The sequence below is a fragment of the Acanthamoeba castellanii genome (assembly GCF_000313135.1).
Source record: "Acanthamoeba castellanii str. Neff unplaced genomic scaffold scf7180000084603, whole genome shotgun sequence".
NCBI lineage: Eukaryota > Discosea > Longamoebia > Acanthamoebidae > Acanthamoeba > Acanthamoeba castellanii.
Window position 1 is genome coordinate 1,114,492 of NW_004457654.1, and position 21,507 is coordinate 1,135,998.

General features: G+C 57.7%; 9 protein-coding genes across 9 annotated transcripts; 4 read left to right on the top strand and 5 right to left on the bottom strand.

Annotated features, from left to right (window-relative positions):
* Positions 1–26: 26 nt before the first annotated feature.
* ACA1_071950 (uncharacterized protein) lies at positions 27–1,143 on the bottom strand (the record flags this gene model as incomplete). Its single annotated transcript, XM_004353049.1, has 6 exons — positions 27–92; positions 213–337; positions 424–458; positions 528–613; positions 700–950; positions 1,044–1,143. 6 exons carry the CDS (start codon positions 1,141–1,143, stop codon positions 27–29), a joined length of 663 nt encoding a protein of 220 aa, XP_004353101.1.
* A 107-nt stretch (positions 1,144–1,250) lies between these two features.
* On the top strand, positions 1,251–2,609 carry ACA1_071960 (uncharacterized protein; the record flags this gene model as incomplete). The annotated part of the gene is made up of 5 exons (XM_004353050.1): positions 1,251–1,535; positions 1,686–1,941; positions 1,999–2,058; positions 2,152–2,272; positions 2,357–2,609. 5 exons carry the CDS (start codon positions 1,251–1,253, stop codon positions 2,607–2,609), a joined length of 975 nt encoding a protein of 324 aa, XP_004353102.1.
* A 378-nt stretch (positions 2,610–2,987) lies between these two features.
* Positions 2,988–5,844, top strand: ACA1_071970 (Choline/Carnitine oacyltransferase superfamily protein; the record flags this gene model as incomplete). Its single annotated transcript, XM_004353051.1, has 13 exons — positions 2,988–3,220; positions 3,328–3,493; positions 3,594–3,808; positions 3,883–3,995; positions 4,075–4,160; positions 4,252–4,409; positions 4,490–4,616; positions 4,734–4,915; positions 4,987–5,077; positions 5,163–5,241; positions 5,339–5,481; positions 5,588–5,663; positions 5,720–5,844. Coding segments are annotated over 13 exons (1,794 nt in total), but the record flags the coding sequence as incomplete, so codon positions are not given.
* A 220-nt stretch (positions 5,845–6,064) lies between these two features.
* On the top strand, positions 6,065–7,398 carry ACA1_071980 (CCCHtype Zn finger-containing protein; the record flags this gene model as incomplete). The annotated part of the gene is made up of 6 exons (XM_004353052.1): positions 6,065–6,194; positions 6,283–6,471; positions 6,565–6,666; positions 6,783–7,009; positions 7,099–7,188; positions 7,282–7,398. 6 exons carry the CDS (start codon positions 6,065–6,067, stop codon positions 7,396–7,398), a joined length of 855 nt encoding a protein of 284 aa, XP_004353104.1.
* Positions 7,399–7,660: 262 nt separating this feature from the next.
* On the bottom strand, positions 7,661–8,032 carry ACA1_071990 (C2 domain containing protein; the record flags this gene model as incomplete). The annotated part of the gene is made up of 1 exon (XM_004353053.1): positions 7,661–8,032. The coding sequence occupies one exon, from the start codon at positions 8,030–8,032 to the stop codon at positions 7,661–7,663; it is 372 nt and encodes a 123-aa protein (XP_004353105.1).
* A 442-nt stretch (positions 8,033–8,474) lies between these two features.
* ACA1_072000 (GATA zinc finger domain containing protein) lies at positions 8,475–9,930 on the bottom strand (the record flags this gene model as incomplete). The annotated part of the gene is made up of 4 exons (XM_004353054.1): positions 8,475–8,862; positions 8,941–9,109; positions 9,158–9,242; positions 9,439–9,930. The coding sequence occupies 4 exons, from the start codon at positions 9,928–9,930 to the stop codon at positions 8,475–8,477; spliced, it is 1,134 nt and encodes a 377-aa protein (XP_004353106.1).
* A 1,376-nt stretch (positions 9,931–11,306) lies between these two features.
* ACA1_072010 (uncharacterized protein) lies at positions 11,307–11,965 on the bottom strand (the record flags this gene model as incomplete). The annotated part of the gene is made up of 4 exons (XM_004353055.1): positions 11,307–11,437; positions 11,585–11,677; positions 11,759–11,802; positions 11,886–11,965. The coding sequence occupies 4 exons, from the start codon at positions 11,963–11,965 to the stop codon at positions 11,307–11,309; spliced, it is 348 nt and encodes a 115-aa protein (XP_004353107.1).
* Positions 11,966–12,128: 163 nt separating this feature from the next.
* On the bottom strand, positions 12,129–17,842 carry ACA1_072020 (leucinerich repeat kinase; the record flags this gene model as incomplete). The annotated part of the gene is made up of 20 exons (XM_004353056.1): positions 12,129–12,282; positions 12,386–12,665; positions 12,757–12,862; positions 12,981–13,157; positions 13,271–13,352; positions 13,444–13,538; positions 13,641–13,786; positions 13,890–14,019; positions 14,160–14,363; positions 14,521–14,608; positions 14,697–15,544; positions 15,644–15,924; positions 15,992–16,178; positions 16,276–16,481; positions 16,553–16,703; positions 16,815–16,995; positions 17,092–17,203; positions 17,306–17,471; positions 17,528–17,603; positions 17,763–17,842. 20 exons carry the CDS (start codon positions 17,840–17,842, stop codon positions 12,129–12,131), a joined length of 3,750 nt encoding a protein of 1,249 aa, XP_004353108.1.
* Positions 17,843–18,240: 398 nt separating this feature from the next.
* On the top strand, positions 18,241–21,473 carry ACA1_072030 (ATPase, AAA domain containing protein; the record flags this gene model as incomplete). The annotated part of the gene is made up of 10 exons (XM_004353057.1): positions 18,241–18,672; positions 18,834–18,966; positions 19,151–19,375; positions 19,496–19,779; positions 19,893–20,033; positions 20,191–20,484; positions 20,595–20,804; positions 20,902–21,097; positions 21,176–21,288; positions 21,360–21,473. 10 exons carry the CDS (start codon positions 18,241–18,243, stop codon positions 21,471–21,473), a joined length of 2,142 nt encoding a protein of 713 aa, XP_004353109.1.
* Positions 21,474–21,507: the final 34 nt, after the last annotated feature.

Below are 21,507 nucleotides of genomic sequence, written 5' to 3' on the forward strand. Positions count from 1 at the left end.
GCATGTGTAAATATTTTCTCTTTACATTAGACGAGGTCCATGCGCGCTACCATCTCCGCAACGCTCTCGAACGTCCGCGGCAGCACGTACATCTGGCGATTGCTCATGATGTACTCCACCACCTCGCGTTTTGAACCGATCGTTTCGTTAGTGCGGCGTGTGTCGTGTCGTGTGTGTGTCGTGTCGTGCGTGTGATCTGCATGCGTGAGTACCTCGGCTTCGGGCTTCTTTTTCTTCTTCAATTGAACGGCCACTTCGTTCTTGAAGGACCCGAACTCCGGCACGCGTATCTCCGTTCGCGGATCGAACGGCGTCAGGAACCACGTCGCGAAGCTCACTGCACCCCTCATGACCTCGATCAGCCATGTGCGTGGGCGGTGCCCAGTTCGTGGTGTCGTGCGTGTCGTGTCGTGTCGTGCGTACCTGTCTGTGCAAACTTGAAGTTGCATCGCATCGTACTGGGGGGAAGAGTCAGCCACTTACGATGACAATGATGGTGGTGGAGTGTGTGTGTGTGTGGTACGTACGAGTATTCTTCGGGCAGGAGGTGGTCTCGCCCGCCGAGGTGGATGGCCGCCACGCGATGATGGCCGTCCCACACGTACAGCCTCTCCTGACGAGCCAACGAAGTCAGTCCACATACACGACACAGCACATACAACGCACACGACACATACAACGCACACGCACACGACGTACATCGGGAAGGAGGGCGAGGATGATCGGAGCGCAGGCTGCGCGCAGTTGAGCTTGCGTGCGTCGGTCGTGTCCTCCACCAGCCGGCCGGTGCTGCTGCTTCGCCTTCGCCTTCTTCTTGCCGCCCTTGGTGGCCTCCAGCTTGGCCTCTAGGGTGTTGTCGGCCTCCGCCACGGCCTCCGCTTCGGTAGATGGAGACTGGGCGTGGAGGAGCATGGCCTCGGGCGAGAACACCCCACCCCCGCGGACGAACCCTGCCATCAGCCCCACCGCCCTCCCATCTACGCTGCACCCCATTCATGCAATGATCGATTATTGTAAAAGAGATGTGAAGTGGATGAGCGCACCTCGGGGAGCCGCCTGCGTGACGATGAGCGGGGCGAGAGGCTGGGGCGACGTGGCCTTGGCCGGCTTGACAGAGAAGGGCCTGGCTTCCTCGTCGTCCATCTGCTATTTTTTGTTCTTTATTTGAATATAATTAACCGCTTCTGCTATAAAAACAAATTAACTTCAAAACTGCAAACTGCAAAATAATAAATGCGCAACGGCTCACGATGGAGGCACCGCTGCCACGGATGGAAGACAAGACGGGGAAAGAGGCGGCGGTGGCAGAGCTGGTGCTGCACGACGAGGAGGTGGAGGAGGAGGTGGACGAGTGTCGTTGCGTGCGTCCGCTGGTCGTCGGCATTGCTGGGGCGTCGCGAAGCGGGAAGACCACCCTCGCCCTGGGCCTGCTGGGCGCACTCGGTGGCCCCACGCCTGCCCCCAACTCAACCACTTCCCTCTTCGAGTCCTTCGACCCACGCACCATCGTGCACCTCGACCGCTACTTCAAATCGGTAATGCCTCCATCAATTCTTCTTACGAGCTTTTATTAGTCTACTTTACTATTATTATTTGCAATCTTAGTTATTTTATACGATATTATTTCCCTTTTTTCATTTATTGTGCGATATATATTTATTTATTAAAAAATGAAATGAACTCAGCCCAGGGAGATGGAGAAGAAGCGCGTGGGCGGGCGCACGGTTGCGAATTGGGAGCTGGCGAGCTCGCTGCGGTGGGACGAGTTCGTGGCCGCGCTGCGAAGGCAGATCGAGCGCAAGACCCTGGTGTGCGCGCGGTGTGCCCGATTAGCCGAATCGCAGCAACTGCAGACCGCGACCACTGCGTCGCCATCATCGCCGCGGACGCCCAGGTCCCGAGGCAACAGCGTCGGCGGCGGGTCGGCGCCCTCTTCACCGCGTACGCCTCGAGCCACCACCACATCATCACCACCCTCCACACCACCATCCTCTCCAGTCACGCCGCGATTCAGAGCCGCCAGTGCGGCAGCGCCTGAAGTTGCCTCTGCCGGATCAAGTACGCGTGCGTCGTGTCGTGGTTGTGTCGTGTGTCGTGTGTGCGTGCGTCGTGTTCGTTGTGTCGCTCACGATGACTATTCTCTGCTCTTAGAGCCCAAGCGTAAACTCATCATTGTCGAAGGGTTTCTGCTGTTCACCGACAAGGAGGTGGTATCGCTCATCGACAAGCACATCTTCATCACCGTCAACCGAAGCACCTCTCGCCAACGAAGGTACGCCAAGCCCAACTTTTCTCCCTCTTCTTCAATTCAAGGCGGTTGCTGACGTCAGCGCGCGCCGCCATGGTGCGATGACAGGACCGAGACCATGGGCACGCCGGGGTGGTATTTTGATCGCGTGATCTGGCCCTGCTACCTCAAGCACAACCGCGCCGTGCTGGAGATGCCCCAGCAGCTGCTCGTGGTCGACGGCCACACGGAGAAGCACGAGGTGGTGCGTGCGGCGGTGGACTTTATCGAGGGCCGGCCAGTTGACGATGCCCTCCAGCGAGCCCACCTCAGCCGCGTGCTGCACGAAGCCCTGCCGCCTGCCCTCCTCGGCTGGTTTTGATGGTCAGGACCGCACCGCCTTCTTCTCCTTCATGTATTTATTTGTGATTTAAATAAGCTAATTTATTATTGAAATACCGACAAAGAAAGAGCAAAAGAGATGTTGCGACGATCGGCAAGAGCGAGCAGCCAGGGGCTTGTGGCTGCGCGTGGTGGTGGTTCGACTGCCCGCACTGCGGCACTTATTCGTCCTCATTTTGTGCGGGGCACTTCCTCCTCCGCTGCCGGCAAGAAGACATGGCGCACGTGCGCTCCTCCCCCCTCCCCCTGCTGCTCATCCTTTAATCCACTACTCGCATTTATTTGATTTAATTTCATTCGATGTGTTGAGTAGTATGTATGAATCATTAATCATTCCAATGCTTCTACTTGCTGCAGATTCGAGTACCAGAGCCAACTGCCGTCGCTGCCGGTGCCGGCCTTGGAGGCGACGGTGGCCAAGTACGTCGAGAACGCGCGCCTGTTCCTGTCGCCCCAGGAGCTTGAGCGGACGAGGCAGGAGGCCGAGCGGTTCCTGCAGGGTCCCGGCCCGGTCCTTCAGCAGAAGCTGCTCGAGCGGGCCGACCTCAAGAAGAAGGAGAACAAGAGCTGGCTCATCGATTGGTGGAACAGGTGCGCGCGTGTGCGTGTTGTGTGTGCGCGCGCGCTCTCTCTCTCTCTGTGTGTGTGTGTGTGTGCGTGGTCGACCTGGCTCAACTCACCGTGTGTGTCGTGTGTAGCTGGGCCTACATGGACTACAAGGACTCGGTGGTGATCAACGTGAGCTACGCGTTCAACTTCGTCGAGCCCCGCCTGGGCCGCGTCTCGCAAACCCGCAGGGCCGCCCAGCTCATTCACGGCGCCGTCCTCTTCGAGCAACAGCTTCACAAGTACACACCTCCCCTCGTGTGCGTGTGTGCGTGTGTGCGTGCGTGTGTGCGTGCGCGCGCGCGCGTGTGTGTGTGCGTGCGTTGGCTGACCATGAGAATGTAGTGACACGCTGCAGCCGGACATGGGCAAAGATGGTCCGATGTGCATGAACATGTACCAGCTCATGTTCAACACCACCCGCATCCCGAGTGCCAAGACCGACCACTGGGCCACCTACCACGACGACCCGGAGGCCAGGCGCAAGGTGCTCGTGGCGCACAAGAACCGCTTCTTCATCGTCGACGTGTACGACCAGTCCAACCAGCTGCTCTCCGTCCCCGAGCTCGAAATGTACGACACACGACACACGACACACACCGCCCATGCATTACATAACCGCACGCGCGCGCATGTGGTACATGCAGGCAGCTGGAGAAGGTCAAGTCACTGGGGAGCACCAAGGAGGAGTGGGCCGTCGGCGTGCTCACCAGCGACAACCGCGTCCAGTGGGCCGAGGCGCGCGACCTCCTGCTTCGCGGTACACCTGACTACTGCCGCACTCGCGCGCTGCTCCCGCTCCCGCTCCCGCTCACACCTCGACTTTTTCTTGTCGACAGACCAGCAGAACAGGGCGAGTCTGCAGCAGATCGAGAAGACCCTCTTCGGCGTGTGCCTGGATGAGGGCGCCAAGTCTGGCCTCGAGGTACGCGATGCGTTATCGACGTCGGTCGCACTGGCCCAGTGTAATAGGCCAACGCCGTATTCACGTCATCGCCGCTCTATTTTTCCTGTAGCTTGAGCGCAACTTCTGGCACGCCGATGGCAAGAACCGGTTCTTCGACAAGTCGTTCCAGTTCATCGTCATGGAGGACGGCCTGGCCGGGCTCAACGGCGAACACTCCGGCGTCGACGGCTCGCCTGCCTGGCGCATGACCAACTTCGTTCTCGACTGGTTCGCGTTTCCCTCCGACTATTCCACTTCCAAGCGCATTCCAAGCGCATTCCTGACGCGAGCTGCGGCGGTCGACACAGGGAGGAAGAGTTCCAGCGGAACCCCGAGCATGCGGCCAACAAGAACCGCAACTCGGCCGCCCTTTCCCCCGTCGAGGCGTCCTTCAACATCACTGACGACGTCAAGCCCTATATCACCAATGCTGAGGTCTGCAACAAACACACACACACACCACACGCACACACACACACACACGCGCGCGCGCGCGCACACACACACACACACACACACCACGATGTGAAGCTGACAGAAAAGGGACTACAGAAACGGTTGGCGAAGGCTGCGAGCGAGGTGGACCTGCAGGTGAAGTACTTTAACAAGTTCGGCAAGGACGCGATCAAGTCGTGGAAGATCAGCCCCGACGCCTTCTGCCAGATGGCCATGCAGCTCGCCGTCCACTCCCTCACCGGCGAGATCTACCCCACCTACGAGTCTGGGCAGACCAGGTGATCGCACACGCCGCACACGCCGCACACACCGCACCGCACACGCCCTAACACCTCTTCTCGGTCTACAGGAAGTTCTTGTGGGGAAGGACGGAAACCGTGCGTTCGGTGTCCGCTGAGTCTGTCGAGTTCGTGAAGTCCATGAAGAGGACGGATCTCAAGGTTCTCTCTCTCTCTCTGTGTGTGTGTGTGTGTGTGTCGTGCGTCGTGTGCTCGCACTAATGCCTCGATTTCGTGGACACATTAGGACTCCGACAAGCTGGAGCTGTTGCGCAAGGCCTGCAACCGACACACGCAGACCAACCAGGACGCCTGCGATGGCCTCGGTAAATTTGACTGTTTTGCACACTTGATATTGGGGGAGACTGACTGGGGTGCGTGGTGTATGCGGTGTGCGTGTGTCGTGCGGTGGCGTCCACACAGGAATCGATCGGCACCTCCTGGGTCTGCGCCTGATCGCCGCCGAGCAGGGCGTGGAGGAACCCGGGCTCTACAAGGACCCGGCCTACTCGCGCATCTCCACCTGGCGTCTCTCCACCTCCCAGCTCACCTCGCCCCACTTCCAGGTCTGCCTCACCTCCTCGCCACCAGGTGGTATTTAGTTGTCACAACTAAATACCGCACACGCACCACCGCACGACACACGCACCACCGCACACGCACACATGGCAGGTCGTGTTTGGACCCGTGGCTGAGGATGGCATCGGATGTTGCTACGGCATCCTCGACAATGGCCTGCACTTCAAGGGTAACCGAACCTCTCCCTCCTTGTAAAAAGCCTGCCTGACATTCTTTGTTGCGCAGCCTCGACGGCGCTCAAGTGCAAGACCAACGCGACGGCGTTCGTCAACGCGGTGGAGGACTCGCTCGTCCAAATGGCCAAGATATGCGCGACAGGCACCACCCACGCCAGCAAGGCCAAGCTCTAAACCCGACCAACGTTGTTTTGGCCGAGATAACCAAACTTTGACAGGGAAAGCTTCCTCCAATCCGAAATCTAAAAGGACAAAAAAAGAACGAAAAAGTGAGGAAAGCAAGAACTGTAGTTTTTCTTTTGCATTTGCTTTTTCTTTTGTTCGAACATTTCTTTTCATCTCTTGATGCAGAGTTGAGCAGACAACAATCAGCGACGCAAGAACGAAGCAGAAGATGGCGACCATGACTGCGCCCCTTAGCACATTTAACCAGATTTTTGATATGGACAATGAGATGGTGTGGAATGACTATTCATTCGACTTCGAGAAAAGCTTCCCCGATCTCAACAGACCCTCTCCAAGTGGTATGCATTTACCTTCATTCAATGCCGTTCTGCACTTGCGGCACCGTTTCCTGACGAACGTGTCTCGCAATCGCGATTGCCTCTGCAGAGCCATGCAAATTCTACATGAAGGGCAATTGTGTGCTCGGGCAAACGTGCCCCTTTCGGCACGTCTATGGAGACAAAGAAGTGTGCAAGCACTGGTTGCGAGGCTTGTGCAAGAAGGGCGAGAGCTGCGAGTATCTGCACGAATACCGGCTGGACAAGATGCCCATCTGTTACTTCTTCTCGAAATTTGGTACGCCTCCCAAACATAATCTCACTCCTCTTGCAATCAGATCGACACTCTTGCCAATCTCCCTCTCACTCTCGCTCTTGCTGGCCCGCACAGGCGAATGCAGCAATCCTTCAGGCGAGTGCATGTTCCGACACGTGAGCCCTGAGGAGAAGATGCGAGAGTGTCCCTGGTACGCGCGCGGCTTCTGCAAGCACGGTACGCCCATCCTCCTCCCACGCCTTTGCATATTCATTCAGGCCTGAACGCTCTGTCACTCGACTGTGCGTGCGTGCGTGCGTGTTGTGTGCGTGCGTCGTGTGTGTCGTGTACAGGTCCGAGGTGTCGACACAAGCACGTGAGGAAGCCCTTGTGCGAGGCCTACATGATCGGATTCTGCCCCGATGGGCCCCTCTGCAAGCTGGGCCACCCCAAGTACGAACTGCCCAGGTTGAGCGGCGACGATCCCAACAGCCAGCGATTGCGCACGCGCACTCCGGTGGTGTGCCACAAGTGCGGCGTCGCCGGCCACAAGGCTGCCAACTGCCCCGATGCCCCACGCGTACGCTTTCCCTCTTCTTCTCCTCACTCCCCGGCCCATCATCGCCTCACCTCTGTTGGTGGTGGGTGGTGGTGTTTGGACACCCACAGCCGGACATGAGCCAACCGCGCGGTCCTCCCCGTCCGCTCGAATCGGTGACGTGCTTCAAGTGCGGCCAGATGGGCCACTACGCCAACAAGGTGCCTCTCTCTCTCTCTCTCTGCTCGCCCTACACCCTATTGAATGTGCGCATTCCGCTCACTCTCTCGCCCGTAACTCCCGCACGCACGCAGTGTCCCAACAAGCGCGTCAATCCCCCGCCAGGCGGGTACCAAGTGCCCGCGGGTGGCGGCGGTCGTGGCGGCGGAGCGCCCCACCCCTACAGCGTCGACTACATGGCCATGGAGTGAGTCGTGAGCGCATCACAAATGTTGTCTCTCTATGTTGTTCATGTCAGGATCGCCACACAATAAACAGCCACCCCCCTTTGTACATATTCTCCTTCTCCTTTTCTTGGAGCAAGAAGGTGTGCCCGCTCATCATTCTTTTTCTCTTTCCATTTGTAAAATGAATAATGAATTACTTTTTAAAATAAGAATATATTTGTATTTTAGGTGCGTGCATGGTGGAGCAGCAGCAGTATGGTATGGATGGACAAGAGGGGGCCTTGACTTAGGCGATGTTGATCTCGAACTGAATCTCGCCCGACTGCTTGGGGTGGATGAGGTTGCGGGTGAAGGGGGTCCACTGGCCGATGGGAATCTGGGCCGTCTTGAGGTTGAGCTCGTAGTGGCCCAGCGAGTCGTCCTTGCTGAACTTGTCGTGGTCGAACACCTCGAACCGCAGCACGTGCTGCGAGTCGTCGATGTCGAAGCGGAACTCCTCGTACCACTTGGGCTCCAGGGTCTTGTGGATGATCTTCGTCTTCTTCTTCTGGCCGCCGATCGTCAGCACCACGTAGGGGTCGCTCTTGCCGTTCGAGTCGGCCGCAGGGATGCCCTTGGCCTCCTTGACCTTGATCGAGAGGTGCCTGTGTCCGGACATGTTGTTGATGATGTTGAGAGTTGAGAGTTGAGAGTTGAGTTGTTGTGGAGGAGAAGAGTTGTGTGAAGTGATGGGAAGGCGGCGAGTCGCCCCGTTTTATGGGGGTCTCGGAGTTAGTCCAACGATTACCTTCAAAGAAGTTTATTCGGTGGCGGCCAATGGGCAAAACGCGAGTTGGTGTACCAATGGAGAGTGGGTCCAAGCTGGACGATATCCAGGTTTGGGCTTCATTCGTTGGTTGTGTCGGTGACCAGCGTTGGATATGCGGTTATCTGAAGCCACTACCGCACATGCCCACTGCGCTTTCGTACGAGCTCTCCCACCGGAGCCTTTATTCGGGAATAGAAAAACAAATAAATTGCAGATAAAAATATTGACATTGAATAAAATCTGGGGTCACACAATTTCGATTTTAATTTTATTATTTCCCTCTTGGTCGACGTCACTGGTGTGTTGGTGGGTTGGGCAGCGACTGGGTGCGTGCGCGCTTCCTGGGCGAGCCGGAGCCGCTCGTCGACGACGTCGATGGCGACACAGAAAAGGTGGAGAGCGAACAGGCGTGATCGAAGAGATGGGCCGGCGGGAACGAGGCGCTGGGAGAAGATGACGATGGCGATGGCGACGATGACGAGGAGGAGGAAGACGAGGGCGATGAGGAGACAAAGTTCTTGACCTTGGTCTGCCAGACCATTGGCGAGGAGAGGCTGGTGCGGCGCTTGCGGTCTTCGGGGCCGTTGAGCAGCGAGGCCAGCGGCACCGCGCCCATCGTGCTGCCCGTCTTGCCCTTCCGTCGCTGCGCCTGCAGCGTCTTCGTGTACTTGAGCCCACACCTGCGGAGAAGAACAGAATAAGAAACGTCAACAACGCACGACACGACACGACACACACGTGAAACGATGGACGCGTACGCGTTGCAGAGGGTGCCGCGACCGGTCGGCCCTCGACGCCACTCGGGCGTGGAGCGGGTCCCGCAGTGGGCGCACCGCTTCTCGATCTCGCCGTCGGCCGTGCCGGCGGATGAGGTGGAGGTCTGGAGCGTGGGTCCAACGTCGGGGCAGCTGGGACCGTCGGACGAGACTGCGTGACTGTGTGCCCGGGAAAGTTCCAGGGCTGTCGTCGGCGGACCCGACCGCACCAGCGGCCGCCCGACCACACCACTGCCGCGCTGGTTGTCGATGCCATCACAGCTACCGAACCTGATGCACCATGTCTGGTGTGTGTGTGTGTGTCGTGTGTGTGTGTGCCGTGTGTGGTTTCAAGTCACAGGTGTAGAACACGCGTAAAAGAAAGAGAAGATGTTACAATGGAGTCGCGCTTTCGGTCAATCGACCGGCTTGTCATCGCTCGTCAAGGCCAAAAAAAGAAAGCGAAAAAGAACGTAGAAGTCACGAGACGGACAAACGTACCCCGTGGCCGCGGTGACTCGACGTGAACGGTGGCAGCTGAGGCTTCTTGTCGTACTTCTCCTCAACGTTACAGGTGAGGTCGATCCAGTCGAGCTGTTGTTGGCGTCGTGGCCGTGGCTGCCCTGGTTGATGGTGATGACCACTTGATGCCCCGTTGGCCTGGTTCTTGAGGTGAATCACCGACGGCACCGCCCGAGGCCGAAGCTGGGGTCCGACGCCCCCGCCGTCGCCGAAGTGGTTGGGCCGCGCCTGGGCCTGGGCCGGGTAGAGGCCATCGATGACGTGGGGGTGTCGCTGGGGCTGTGGTGGCGCGAAGAGCGAGGCCAGCGGCGGCAGCTGAAGCTGGTGATGGCGGCTCTGCGGCGACGAAGGGCCGGGCGGGGGCACACAGGCCAAGGCCTCGGTGATCGAGGGCAAGGGCGTGGTGGGCGACGCTGGCGCGGCAGGACCTGCTCGGGCGCTGATCTGCAGCCGCTGTGGGAGGCTCGCCATGAACTGTAGAGAGTCGAGCGCGGCCGTTGTCTCGCGAGCTGGCGGCGGGTTGTGGTGCTGCAGTCCGTGGGGTTGAGCCGTGGAGGTCGTCGTCGACGATGATGGTGAGGGTGGTGCTGCAGTAGAAGAAGAACAAGAAGTAGAAAACGTAGAGCCTATCGATGTGGTTTGAGTCCCACCGCGGGAGAGGCGAGAGAGCTGTGGCAGGACGGAGGCGGACTGGGCGAGGTGGAGAGGTGGTGGGAGTATCGGTGTAGTTGTAGGGGTGGTCCTTATCAAGAAAGGGGAGGTCATGCCCCTCACGTAGAGTGGTGCGGGTGAACGCAGGTGCACACACGCAGGTGACGAAAAGTCGAGGGTCGGTCTCGGTATGTGGTCTGTTGTTTGTGTTGTGTTTGTGTTGTGTGTGTGTGTGTGTGAGAGAGAGTGGCGATGGTGGCTCAAGAGGGAACCCAACCAAAGAAAGCTGATTGCTGCACTGCAGGTCCCTTAAACCTGATGTCAAAAGGAAGGAATTGGGGCACAACAGGTGTGTGGTGGGCCGCACCTCACAAGGAGGTCCTCTGCGACAGGGCCGTGTGTGGTCGGAAGTGAGGGCCAACGATGGTGATGAACCAACAAACGTGTGTAGTTGGTGTTGCCGAACAAGTCGCTATGGAGCCATGGTCTGATAACGCGTCTAGCGGGCCAGGGGTCTGAGTAATGAAGTAGTCAGCCTTGGCTAACCATGACGCTGGACCCAGCGGGTCTTAGCGTGAACTGGGCGGGATAACTATGGTCGGCCTTGTAACCAGACCGAGTTGACTAGGTCTGACTGTCAAACAACTTCAACTCACCTGTCAATGCACCCCGATCTGCAGTGCACATTGAGCAACGCACTTTAAAGTGGTTCCGGCCACTTGGAACGCAGTGTCACCCATCCCAAGGCCCAGTTCCGCAGGAACTCGGAAGCCAACCTGGAGGTAAACCCTACTTGGACAATGCTGCGATTTAGGGCGATGTCCTTCATCGCCCATCCATCGCCTCTCTCAGCTTTTGGTGCACGCCATTGGTCGTCTGCTTAGTTGAGGAACCAATCCAAGGTTAATTCTAAAAGTGTGTCTGATCAGTCTCGTGGCAGCTGAGCACAGCATCGGGATCGAAATGTTGGGCACCACTCGAGTAACTGGTCAGCTGATGGCTGACAGGGCATGAGGGGGAATGAGAGCACGCGCGGGGGAGGCCAAGACAACCAACCAGTGGGTGGCCACCTAGTGGTTCCACACCAGCCGCGCACTGTAGCCCGGCTGACGAGCGGTGGTGTGTGGACAGCTTCGTTGAAGTGGTTGGTGGTTGTGCTTGTCTTCTCTTTTGTTAACAAGTTTTAGTTGTTACTTTTACTCACCCGCATGAAATCGGCTGGCGGCTGTCTTGGTGTTCTTGATCAACTTCTGATGCACGTTGTGGGCCTCCTTGATCTCTGTGTCGATCTTGAGCAAGCTTTCCTGGAGATTGGGCACCGGTGTGTCTGCAGGCACACGCCCACGCCCACGCAAGCGCACACGCACACGCACACGAGCACATGGCACACACGGAACGATCACACGCACAGAACAACACTGCTCTAAGCGAAGAGATCGTGGAGGCCAATGCCGGGCGGAGGGCGTAGGAGCACCTGGAGCGGGACTATCCTCGAGCGCGTAGAGCAGGCCGGCTTTGAGTTGCTGCTCGAGGTCGGCTAGCGTCGCCTCCAACGCATCTCGCTCCTCTGCACGCATGCCGGGTAGAGCGCCAAATCAAAATCAACGAAGAACTGCGCTGTGCATGGTTGAGCCATGTAATAACGCACTTGTGAAGTCATCTGCTGAGTAGTCTGTGTAGAGGCCCGACGATCTGTGATTGATTTGATTGTGGCACTTGAATTAAAATGAAGTAAATCAATAAAATCAAATTCAAGAAAAACCTCTCCTACGTACACATTGTCAAGCAACACGTGGGCCGACCTCTGAAATTCTTGCAGCTTCTGGATGATGTCGTCTGCGTACGCCGTTCCCATTCTCACGATTGAATAGAAAAAATAAATAAAAACCGATAAAATGCCACGTCAGCTTTTCCTTTCGTTTTCTCCAGAGCGTAGACGTCTTCTCGTTGTTGATGTCGCTGCCGACGTCCGCACGAAGAACTGTGCCGTCGGGGCAGGTGCAAACAAAATTGTGGTTTCAATTGAGGAGCTGCGCGAGGGTCTGGGGCGTTTCGGCGTCAACGGCAGGCTGCGGTTGCGAATCGAGCAGCTGCCAGTCGACCTGGCCACTGGCCCCTAGCGCCAGCTTGCCTAGTCCCGCGTCGTAGTTTACATGCTTAGGGTAGTACAGCCTGTGAAGTGACAACACCATGAGCACATTCACGGATGCGACAACGCACACGCACACGCACACGCACACACGCACACGCTCACACGCTCACACACACGACGTACTTCATGATGGCAGTGATCTTGTCGGTGATGGTGGCGAAGGAGGGCCGGAGTTCGGCCTCGCTGGCCCAGCACTCGCGAATGAGCTGCTCGAGCTCGGGGAAGCAGGGCGGCAGCTCCGGCCGCTCGCCGGCGATGATCCGCTGCTCCATCTTGCTGAAGAAGCGCTCGTCCTCGAAGAACTGCTTGCGCGTGAGCATCTCGTAGAGCATCACGCCGAACGAGTAAATGTCCGCCTTCTCCGTGTAGATTCGGTCCTTCATCACCTCCGGCGCCAACCACACTGCATGTGCGGTGTGTGCGGTGCGTGCGGTGCGTGTGCGGTCAGCAGGGCGGAGCAACGCGCGTTCAGAGGAGGAAGGGCGCGTGCGCACCTGGATTCTCGACCTTGCGCCCGGCGACGATACCGGCCATCTGCTGGCAGGTACCAAAGTCGGCCACCTTGGCCACCACCGATGCCCGCTTCGAGATGTCCATCAACTGTGTTGCGCGAACACACCAGCAAAGGGCACAGGGAGTGATGTGAGTTGGGTGGGTGACGTGGCCTGATGATGTGGCAATATTGGGGGGGGGAGGGCTGGAGTTGGGAGCAGCGTACGAGCACGTTGGGCGACTTGAGGTCGCGGTGGATGACGGGCGGGTTGGCCGAGTGGAGGAAGGCGCAGCCCTTGGCGATGTCCTTGGCGATTTTGAGCATGAGCACGTTCCAGCGCTTGTGGACCATCGCGCGCTGCGGCGCCCACTCGTCCCTGTGCAGGAACTGGAAGAGGTCGCCCTGCACGCCCCAACACACCACCAAGCGTTGATACTCCGTGTCACGTTTGTCGCATTGTGTCATGTTCTGTGTCGTGTTGCGTGTCGTGTTGCATTGCGTTGCGCGGCGTGTACCTCTTTCATATACTCCAACACGACGCAGCACGGGTTGAGGGTGTATCCGCGCAGACCGAGGAGGTTCGGGTGGTGAAGCCCACTGTGAGACACGATCATGAGTTCCAAAAGGCGTTGCAACCCCGACACGTCGTGACCGCGCCTGCCAAGCGCTTGGACGCGGCACCACGTACCTCATCATCCAGATCTCCCGTCGGAACTCTTCGAACGAGCGAAGCGGATTCTTGAGCTTCTTGATCGCCACCTCCGAGCCGTCCTTGAGCGTGCCCTGCGAACAGCGTCTCCGTAAGACCAGTGCCAAAAAAACTCAAAAATATTCAAAATAAATGAAATACTAAATGAAATAAATAAAGAATAAATAAAAGTATACCTGGTAGACGAGGGAATAGGCGCCCTCGCCCAGCGAACGGCCGAACTCCATGTCCTCGTACTTGACGCGGGAGGAATGGAGGTGCGACATCGCCAGATCCGGTGCCAGCAGCGAAACTCGCACCAGCGGTCCCTTGGCTCCCTCAGCTGCTCGCACAACGACACGACACGACCAACGACACGACACACGCAGGGTGGTGAGCTATGGCCGGAATGTGCGGAATGGGAGAGAACATGGGAGATAGCGCACTGATGTCTTTCGTGCACCGAAGGAACATGCGGTTGTGGATGACGGCCCGCTGGCAGGTCTCGATGGAGAACAGGTGGGCCTCCTTGACCGTGTCCCGCAGGCAGTGGATGCACGGCACCATCACCTTTGACTGTCGACCGCACCCAGCAGTCAGCGCGGGTGCCGTGTGTCGTGTGTGTGTGTGTGTGTGTGTGTGTGTGTGGCGCCCTGCGTGTGCGATGGTGCCTGTGCGCGTGCGGTGGTGCGTGTGCGTGTGGTGCGCGATGGTACCATTTTCTTGGTCTGGTACCAGTCCTCGACGAGGGCATCGAGGGTGTGGATGATGACCACCATGGACGAGGCCTCGTCCTTGGCCTTGCCCGAGAGCCAGTTCATGTTGGTGTGCTTCCGCACCTGGATCGAGATCCGGTTCTCCTTGGGGAAGATCTCCACCAGTATCTTCTCTTCCTTTCCACGACGGCTTGACCGTTTCCGCTGCACCGCCACATATGAAGATCAGCGCTCGTGATGAGACACGCACCACCGCACACGACACACGACACACGACACACGACACACGACACACGACACACGACACACGACACACGACACGCAACAAAACACACATGACACGACATGATGTGGTACGAACCCAAGCCAGCAGCATGCCGGTTCGCCAGTAGACCTGCGGCTCGAACTTGCCGTCGGCCAACACGCGCGCCATCAGCCGCCCGAAAAAGCTGTGGCGAACGACCGGCGTTCAAAAAGGAAAAATTAGCGTTGACTTAGTCAAAAACAAAAAACAAAAAACAAAGACTGTTTGCGTACCCGTTGGGCATGAAGGCAAAGAGGTAAGTGCGCCCAAATTGGTAGACCTCGCCCTCGCTCTCCGCGCCGGACTCGCCGGGCGTCGGGGTCGACGGCGATGATGACGATGACGATGCGTTGCCTGCGGGGGCGGCTACGGTGACCGAGACGGTGTGGCACGCCCCGGCGCCGTCTACCGCCTTCGGCTCCTTGCCGTTGATGGTCTTGCGGCCGCGCCGCTGCTCGTACAACTCGCCGAGTCCCGCCGTCGTGCGCTTCGTGAGCTTGGGCGTCAGGGACATGCTACGCTGCTTCGTCTCCTTCTCCTTCTTCTTCTCCTTCTTCTTCTCCTTCTTCTTTTCCTTCTTCTCTTTCTTCTCTTTCTTTTCCTTTGTCTTAACCTTCTTCGTCGTGTCGCGGTCGCTGAGGACACTGCCGCTCTCGTCGTCGTCGCCGGCCGCCGCGACACCGGCGCAGTCGTTCTCCGCCTGCGAGCCGTCGCTGGCGCGCAGGCTGTCGCTCGACTCGGTCTGCCGAGTGATGAGCGCCCGTGCGCTGCCGCCGGCCGAGCGCGCGAGCTGCCTCTTCGCCTCGGCCACGCTGTGGTCACCTCGCGGACTGACGCAGGCGCTGCCCCCGCCGCCGCTGCCGTCGTCCACAGTAATGATGTTGTCCCACTCGACCTCGTTGTCGTCGTCGGACAGGTCGAACGTGGTCATGTCGGAGCACTCGGTCTCCTCCCCATAGCTCGTGCACTCCTCCGCCGTCCGTCGATTGTCGCCGCTCTTGCTCCTCTCGCCGAGCCCACCGCTACCGTCCACCGTGGTCGCAGCTTCCGATTTCTTCCTCTTTTTCTTTTTCTTTGGCTTCTGCATTGTCATCACACGTCAGCGTGTGCGTGTGTGTGCGGTGGCGTGTGCGGTGGTGCGTGTGCGTGTGCGTGCGACACCAGGGATGGGAGTGGGAACCAGGGTGGCGTCGGTCGGCTCCTCGACCTGGATGGAGATGTGTGCGGCGTCGCCATCGCCCTCGCCCTCGACGTGGTTCTCGGTGTCGGGCTTGTTCCAGCGCTGGATCTGGGCGTTGAGGGACACCTCGAGGGTGAGCTCCCGCTCCCGCTCCTCCTCGCGCTGCAGCACCCGCTGGTCCCGCTCCCGCTCGAACTCGGCAAACACCTTGCGCATGTAGGAGAACATGACCGGCTTCTCCTCGGGCAAGATCGACGGGATGAAGTAGTACTGACCGCTCTCTGCTTACCAGTCCTCATCAGAACGCACGGCACACGCACAGCACACGGCACACGCACGAGGCCGTACCCGAGTTTTCTTCTATGGATGAACCGCTGCCGCCGCCGCCGAGGGGATGGATGCAAAAGGAAATGCCGAAGCGGTCGAGCAGGGAGAGGAGAAAGTCGTGGATGTCCTCCGGATATTCGGGCGCCGTCCACAGCTGCCGCAGGGTCGACGGATAGAAGATTCCCTTCTTCGTGTTCTTGTGTCGACTCTGTACGATCGTGTCTATCATCTGTTGTTGTTGTTGTTGTTGTTGTGTGTGTGTGTGTGTGTGTGTCGTGTGTGTTGCGTTCCTGTAAGCAACGAACTCGGGACAGGTCAGCCTCAAGAGAGTGTGAACGTGCCGTGTAGAGCCACTTCGGGTCGGCGATGACGACGTGATTCAGCCGCACGTCTTGTGGAATGTGGACCAGCGCGCCCATATCGCCCAACAGCGTGGTCATCTCGGCCACAGTAGACTGGCGGCCCTCTTCCGCGGCGTCGCCCAAATATTTGGCCGCCAACTCGGCGTATTCTGCATTGCCGCAAAGCCTCAGATCACACACACCACACCGCACACACCGCACACGACAAGACGGAACGTACCAGAATATGGGATTAGCGGTGGCATGCGTTTCTTGACGAGGTGGGCAACGGCTTCCTGTAGCTGCGAGCACCCATGAAGGTTCTGCGGCGCATGCTTGGCCGCCTCGGCCTCCACCACCGCTTGCAACTGCTCCTTCACTTCGTCGAGCCCCTGTTGACGACGCGCACACCATAAGCATAATAATAAGAATAAAACAATTTATGAATTAATAATGCATAATAATAACATATAATAATAATAATAATTAAAGGGAGCGCTTACGTGGCTGGAGGCGGTGTCGACAAAGACGGTGGCGCGGATATTCCGGAAGGCGCGGCTGAACTTCTCCTTGAGCCCCTCGCTCAGCTTCTTCAGGTGGTCCTCCGACAGGCGCGGGTCCTCCTTGTGCGTGCCCACCAGGATGATCGGTGCCTTCTTGCTGTGAATGGCGATCGAGTACAGCCTGTGTACGCCGTCCATTCCGAGAAAGTCAGCGCCTGCGTGCGTGCGTGCGTGCGTGCGTGCGTGCGTGCGGCCGGGAGAAGGGAAAGGAGTGTACCAGTGCTCGATCCTCTTTTGCGAGTAGGAATTGGTGAGGTCCCAGACCAGCACGTAGATGCACCGGTCGTGCGAGGAGAACGTCTCCTGCACCACCTGATAGTTGTCCTGGCCTAATTGGGGAGCGAGCCGTGAGCGTCAGTCCCATCGCCGCCGCACGCACGCAAGTGTCACGACACGACACGACGTGCGGCACAAGGTAGGGGGGATGGCACCTCGGAGGCCAAACTCGCCCGAGCGCTTAAAGTCCCACACGGCCAGGAGCGCCTTTTGCTTGGCCTTGCTGGCTTCGAGGTCCCACAGCCAATACTGGACAGCACACACGACCAGGACCACCATGGCGCGCAAGGAGGTCAGCTTGTCGGCCGTCATCGCGCCCAGCTGGCGGCCAACACAACGAACACGGCCGGTGACATGAAATCATGAATGGGTCCTACCTCGGTCGTGATGCCTTCGCCCCAGGAGAAGGTCTCCTGCGCTTTCTTCCGGAGGCCGTGCACGACCGACGTTTTCCTGTTATCATCAATAAATATAAATATAAATAAATAAAAAGGAAACAACATAGGCGACGAACACAGCGTGGAGGTGTTTAAATAAAATAATAATGATAATTAATTCCAAAAATAAAAATAACAATATTAATAACGAATCAGGTCGGGGGGGGCTACATACCCAACGTTCTCCTCGCCCACGACCATGAGCTTCCATGACTGGACTGAGTCTTTTTTCTTGACCAGCTTCTTGAGACTCATATTCGTACCAAATTGACCGCAATTGGGCCACTAGCGCCGGCGAATTGAAGAGTGTGGTCTTCACGTTTGCTTCCAGGGACCTTTGCGAATTGATAATTAATTCAATCTCCTGCCCCGACAGCCACCGGTGCCCATCCAGCTCTCGGTCTGGTTTTTCCTAATTTTTGTAAAATAATTTGGACAGAAAGGAAAAATCAAAAGGAAAATCAGAGAAATAATTTTATTTCCATTTTCTGTTTCTTGGAATGACCATTCAGCGTATCTTGTTCGCATGCACCCGCCACGTCGCCTTCAGGTCTGGCAGCTTTGTGTGGTAGTTGCAGGAAGCTTCAAGCTCACCCAACAAGCAACCACAACAACTCTCAGTTCAAGAGACACAGAAGAAGAAGAAGGAAGAGATGGGCAATCACCCCACCAAGCTGCAACATGATGGGGTTACCACCGCCTACGCGGGAGACTCCAACAACTACGAAGATGAGGACTGGGACGGGAGCGAAGGTGAACTGGCGGAGGAGGCCCGCGGACCGGTCTACACACCGTCGGGAAAGGAGCGGGCCGAGATCGACCAGAGCACCCTGGACGAGGCGGATGACGACGATGATGTAGATGAAGAAGATGAGGACACGGAGCTCGAAGGCGAGCTGGACTTTCGGTCGAGCCTGGTCGATGTGGGCCGCGAGGAGACCAACCTCGACCCCGCCGCGCAGGACAAGAAGGACAAGAAGTCCAACAGCGTCAAGAACACCGTCCACAAGGGCAGGTACTTCGAGGTCGAGAGCATGGACATCATGGACCCCACCACCGGCAAGCGCGTAGAGACTGTTAGCAAGGTATTTCTTTCTTTCTTTCTTTTTTATTTTATTTTCTATTTGCATGTACATGTCATTTTATTTTATATATATCTACTTATTTATTTATTTATTTTATTGTTCCTAATTATTTATCATTAATATATAATTATTTTAAACGGCTGCGTGTGTGTGTGTTGTAGGTGATTATCAAGGACGCGACGCTGGAGGGGACGCTGCAGTCGTTCGACGTCACGCTGACCTACGACGCCGAATCGTCCAAGCTGGCGGCCATCTTCCCCTGGTTGAAGAAGCCTCCCTTCTGCCCTCTTGAAGGTAGACCTTCACCTTTCTTCTCTCGCACCTCTCCAACCCAACTGATCATGTCATGGTGTGTGTCGCGGTGTGTGTCGTGGTGTGTGTCGTGGTGTGTGTCGTTGTGTGTGTCGTTGTGTGTGTCGTTGTGTGTGTCGTTGTGTGTGTCGTGTCGTGTCGTGGTATGGTTCGATGGCACGCACAGCTCTGATGATGCGATTGCCGATCCTGAGGAATTCGACGTATGGCGGGGCCCAGATGGAGGAGCTGGTCAAGTTCCTGGAGAAGGAGCGGCCTCGCATGGTGCGCAAGATTGAGGCCCACCTCAAGAAGGGCCTCATCTCCTACAGCGGCCTCTGGTACCTCTTCTCCAAGGGCAACCGCTTCTATGTCGACATCGGCAAGGGCATCCTCGTAGGCAGCTCGGCCGGTACTCCCTCCACCACCACCCCTAGGCCACCGCCACCTTCCCCTAACACCACACGACACGACACGACACTCACCGCACACACCTACCGCACACGACACGCACACGCACACGCACACACAGAGTATACGCGGTATATGCCGGCGGTGGGGCTGTGCGCGCCGAACTTCTACGTGCAGGGACCGATCATCAAGTCGGACGGGGTCAAGTTCTTCCGCCAGAACCGGGCGTTCGACATTCCGGTGTTCAAGGGCCTCATGCCCATATCCGGCCTCGACGTGCAGCCGATGACCAAGCAGGTCCTCCGCATCCTGAACAAGCGCGGCCGCGTGTTCCAGAAGGTGGCCCTGAAGCACCACTACATGCAATACGAAAAGTTCATGCTCAAGCGCGGCGCCTTCTCCGATGTACGTAGCCAACCGCACGACACGACACGACACGGCACGGCACGACACGACACGCACGACACGCAGCGGAGCTGAATATACTGATATGTCTCGAAAAAAAAACCGATACACAGACCTGGATCAAGGCCGACGGTAGGGTGATGGTGGACATCAGCACCTTCAACCGCATGAACCCCGAGTACACCGAGTTTGGCAGCTCGGCCCACGACACCTCCACCCAGCAGCAGCTACAGCAGCTCATGGCCGCCCAACAGGTTCGCACGACATTCACACAACGCGACACGACACGACACGACACGACACGACACGACACGACACGACACGACACGACACGACACGACACGACACGACACGACACGACACGACACGACACGACACGACACACAGCTGACTGATGATTTCGATCGACAGAGGTTCACGGGCGATTACACGCAGACGACGCTGCCGGTGGCGGGCCAGAAGAGGATCAGCAAGGCGATGCGGTACCAGACGTGGCCCTACGTGGCCGGGTTCTCGTTCACGGCCAAGCGGTGGGGCGAGCTGCTGGTGGAGAGCCTGAGCGACATCCAGTTCGACGACAAGGCCTACGACCGCCTGGTGCTGCCGGAGGACAAGAAGGCCCTGGTCAAGGCCCTCGTCGAGGACAACAAGCGCGTCCAGGAGGGTCGCGCTGGCGTCAGCTTTTCCGACGTCATCAGCGGCAAGGTACGCACCCAACACGATACACCGCACACGCACCACCGCACACGACACAACGACACGACACACACGGCTTGTGGAGAGTGTGCTGACGTGTTTGTGGGGGGGGGATTCAGGGCGGCGGTGTGATCTTCCTGTTGCACGGGTCGCCGGGCGTGGGCAAGACTCTCACGGCCGAGGCCATCGCGGAGTACCTGCACTACCCGCTCTACAGCGTGTCAGTGGGCGAGCTGGGCGTGACCGCCGACCACCTGGAGAGCAAGCTCAACGATATCCTCGAGCTGGCCGGCACCTGGAATGCCGTCGTCCTCATCGACGAAGCCGACGTACGTTAGCTCTTCCTTTTCAGTGTGCGCGCGCGCGTGCGTGTGTGTGCGTGCGGTGTGTGCGGTGAATGACACGCACACATCAACAAACACACAGATTTTCCTGGAGAGGAGGTCGGACATCGACGTGCTGCGTAACGCGATGGTGGGCGTGTTCCTGCGGAAGCTGGAGTACCACCAGGGCGTGCTCTTCCTCACCACCAACCGAGTCAAGGCCTTCGATCCGGCCTTCAACAGCCGAATCAACGTCGCCATCCGCTACCACGACCTAACCAAGGAAGCCCGTGGCCAGGGTACGAGCGTCAATCAATTTTGTATTTGCATTGCATTGCTTATAAGAGGCTGACTTGGTGATCGTGTGCGGAACACAGTTTGGCGCAACCTGTTGGGCCACATGGGTGACGACGAGTCCAGCGACCTCGATTTTGATCAGCTCGCCGATATCGAGATCAACGGCCGTGAGATCAGGACCGTCATCCGATTGGTACGCCGAGTCAATTCTGTTTTAATGTTAAAGTGTTCAGTTGCCAACCTTTTCCTTCCTTCCTTCATCAGGCTTTGGCGCTGGCTCGTTGCGAAGGCGTGGCGCTCAACGCCGAGCACATCAAGCGAACCGTCGCCATCTCGCAGCAGTTCGGCAAGGATCTCAACTCTGTCGAGGACTGGTAAACAAACTGCCAAGAGCAAACCAACCGCAGCACAG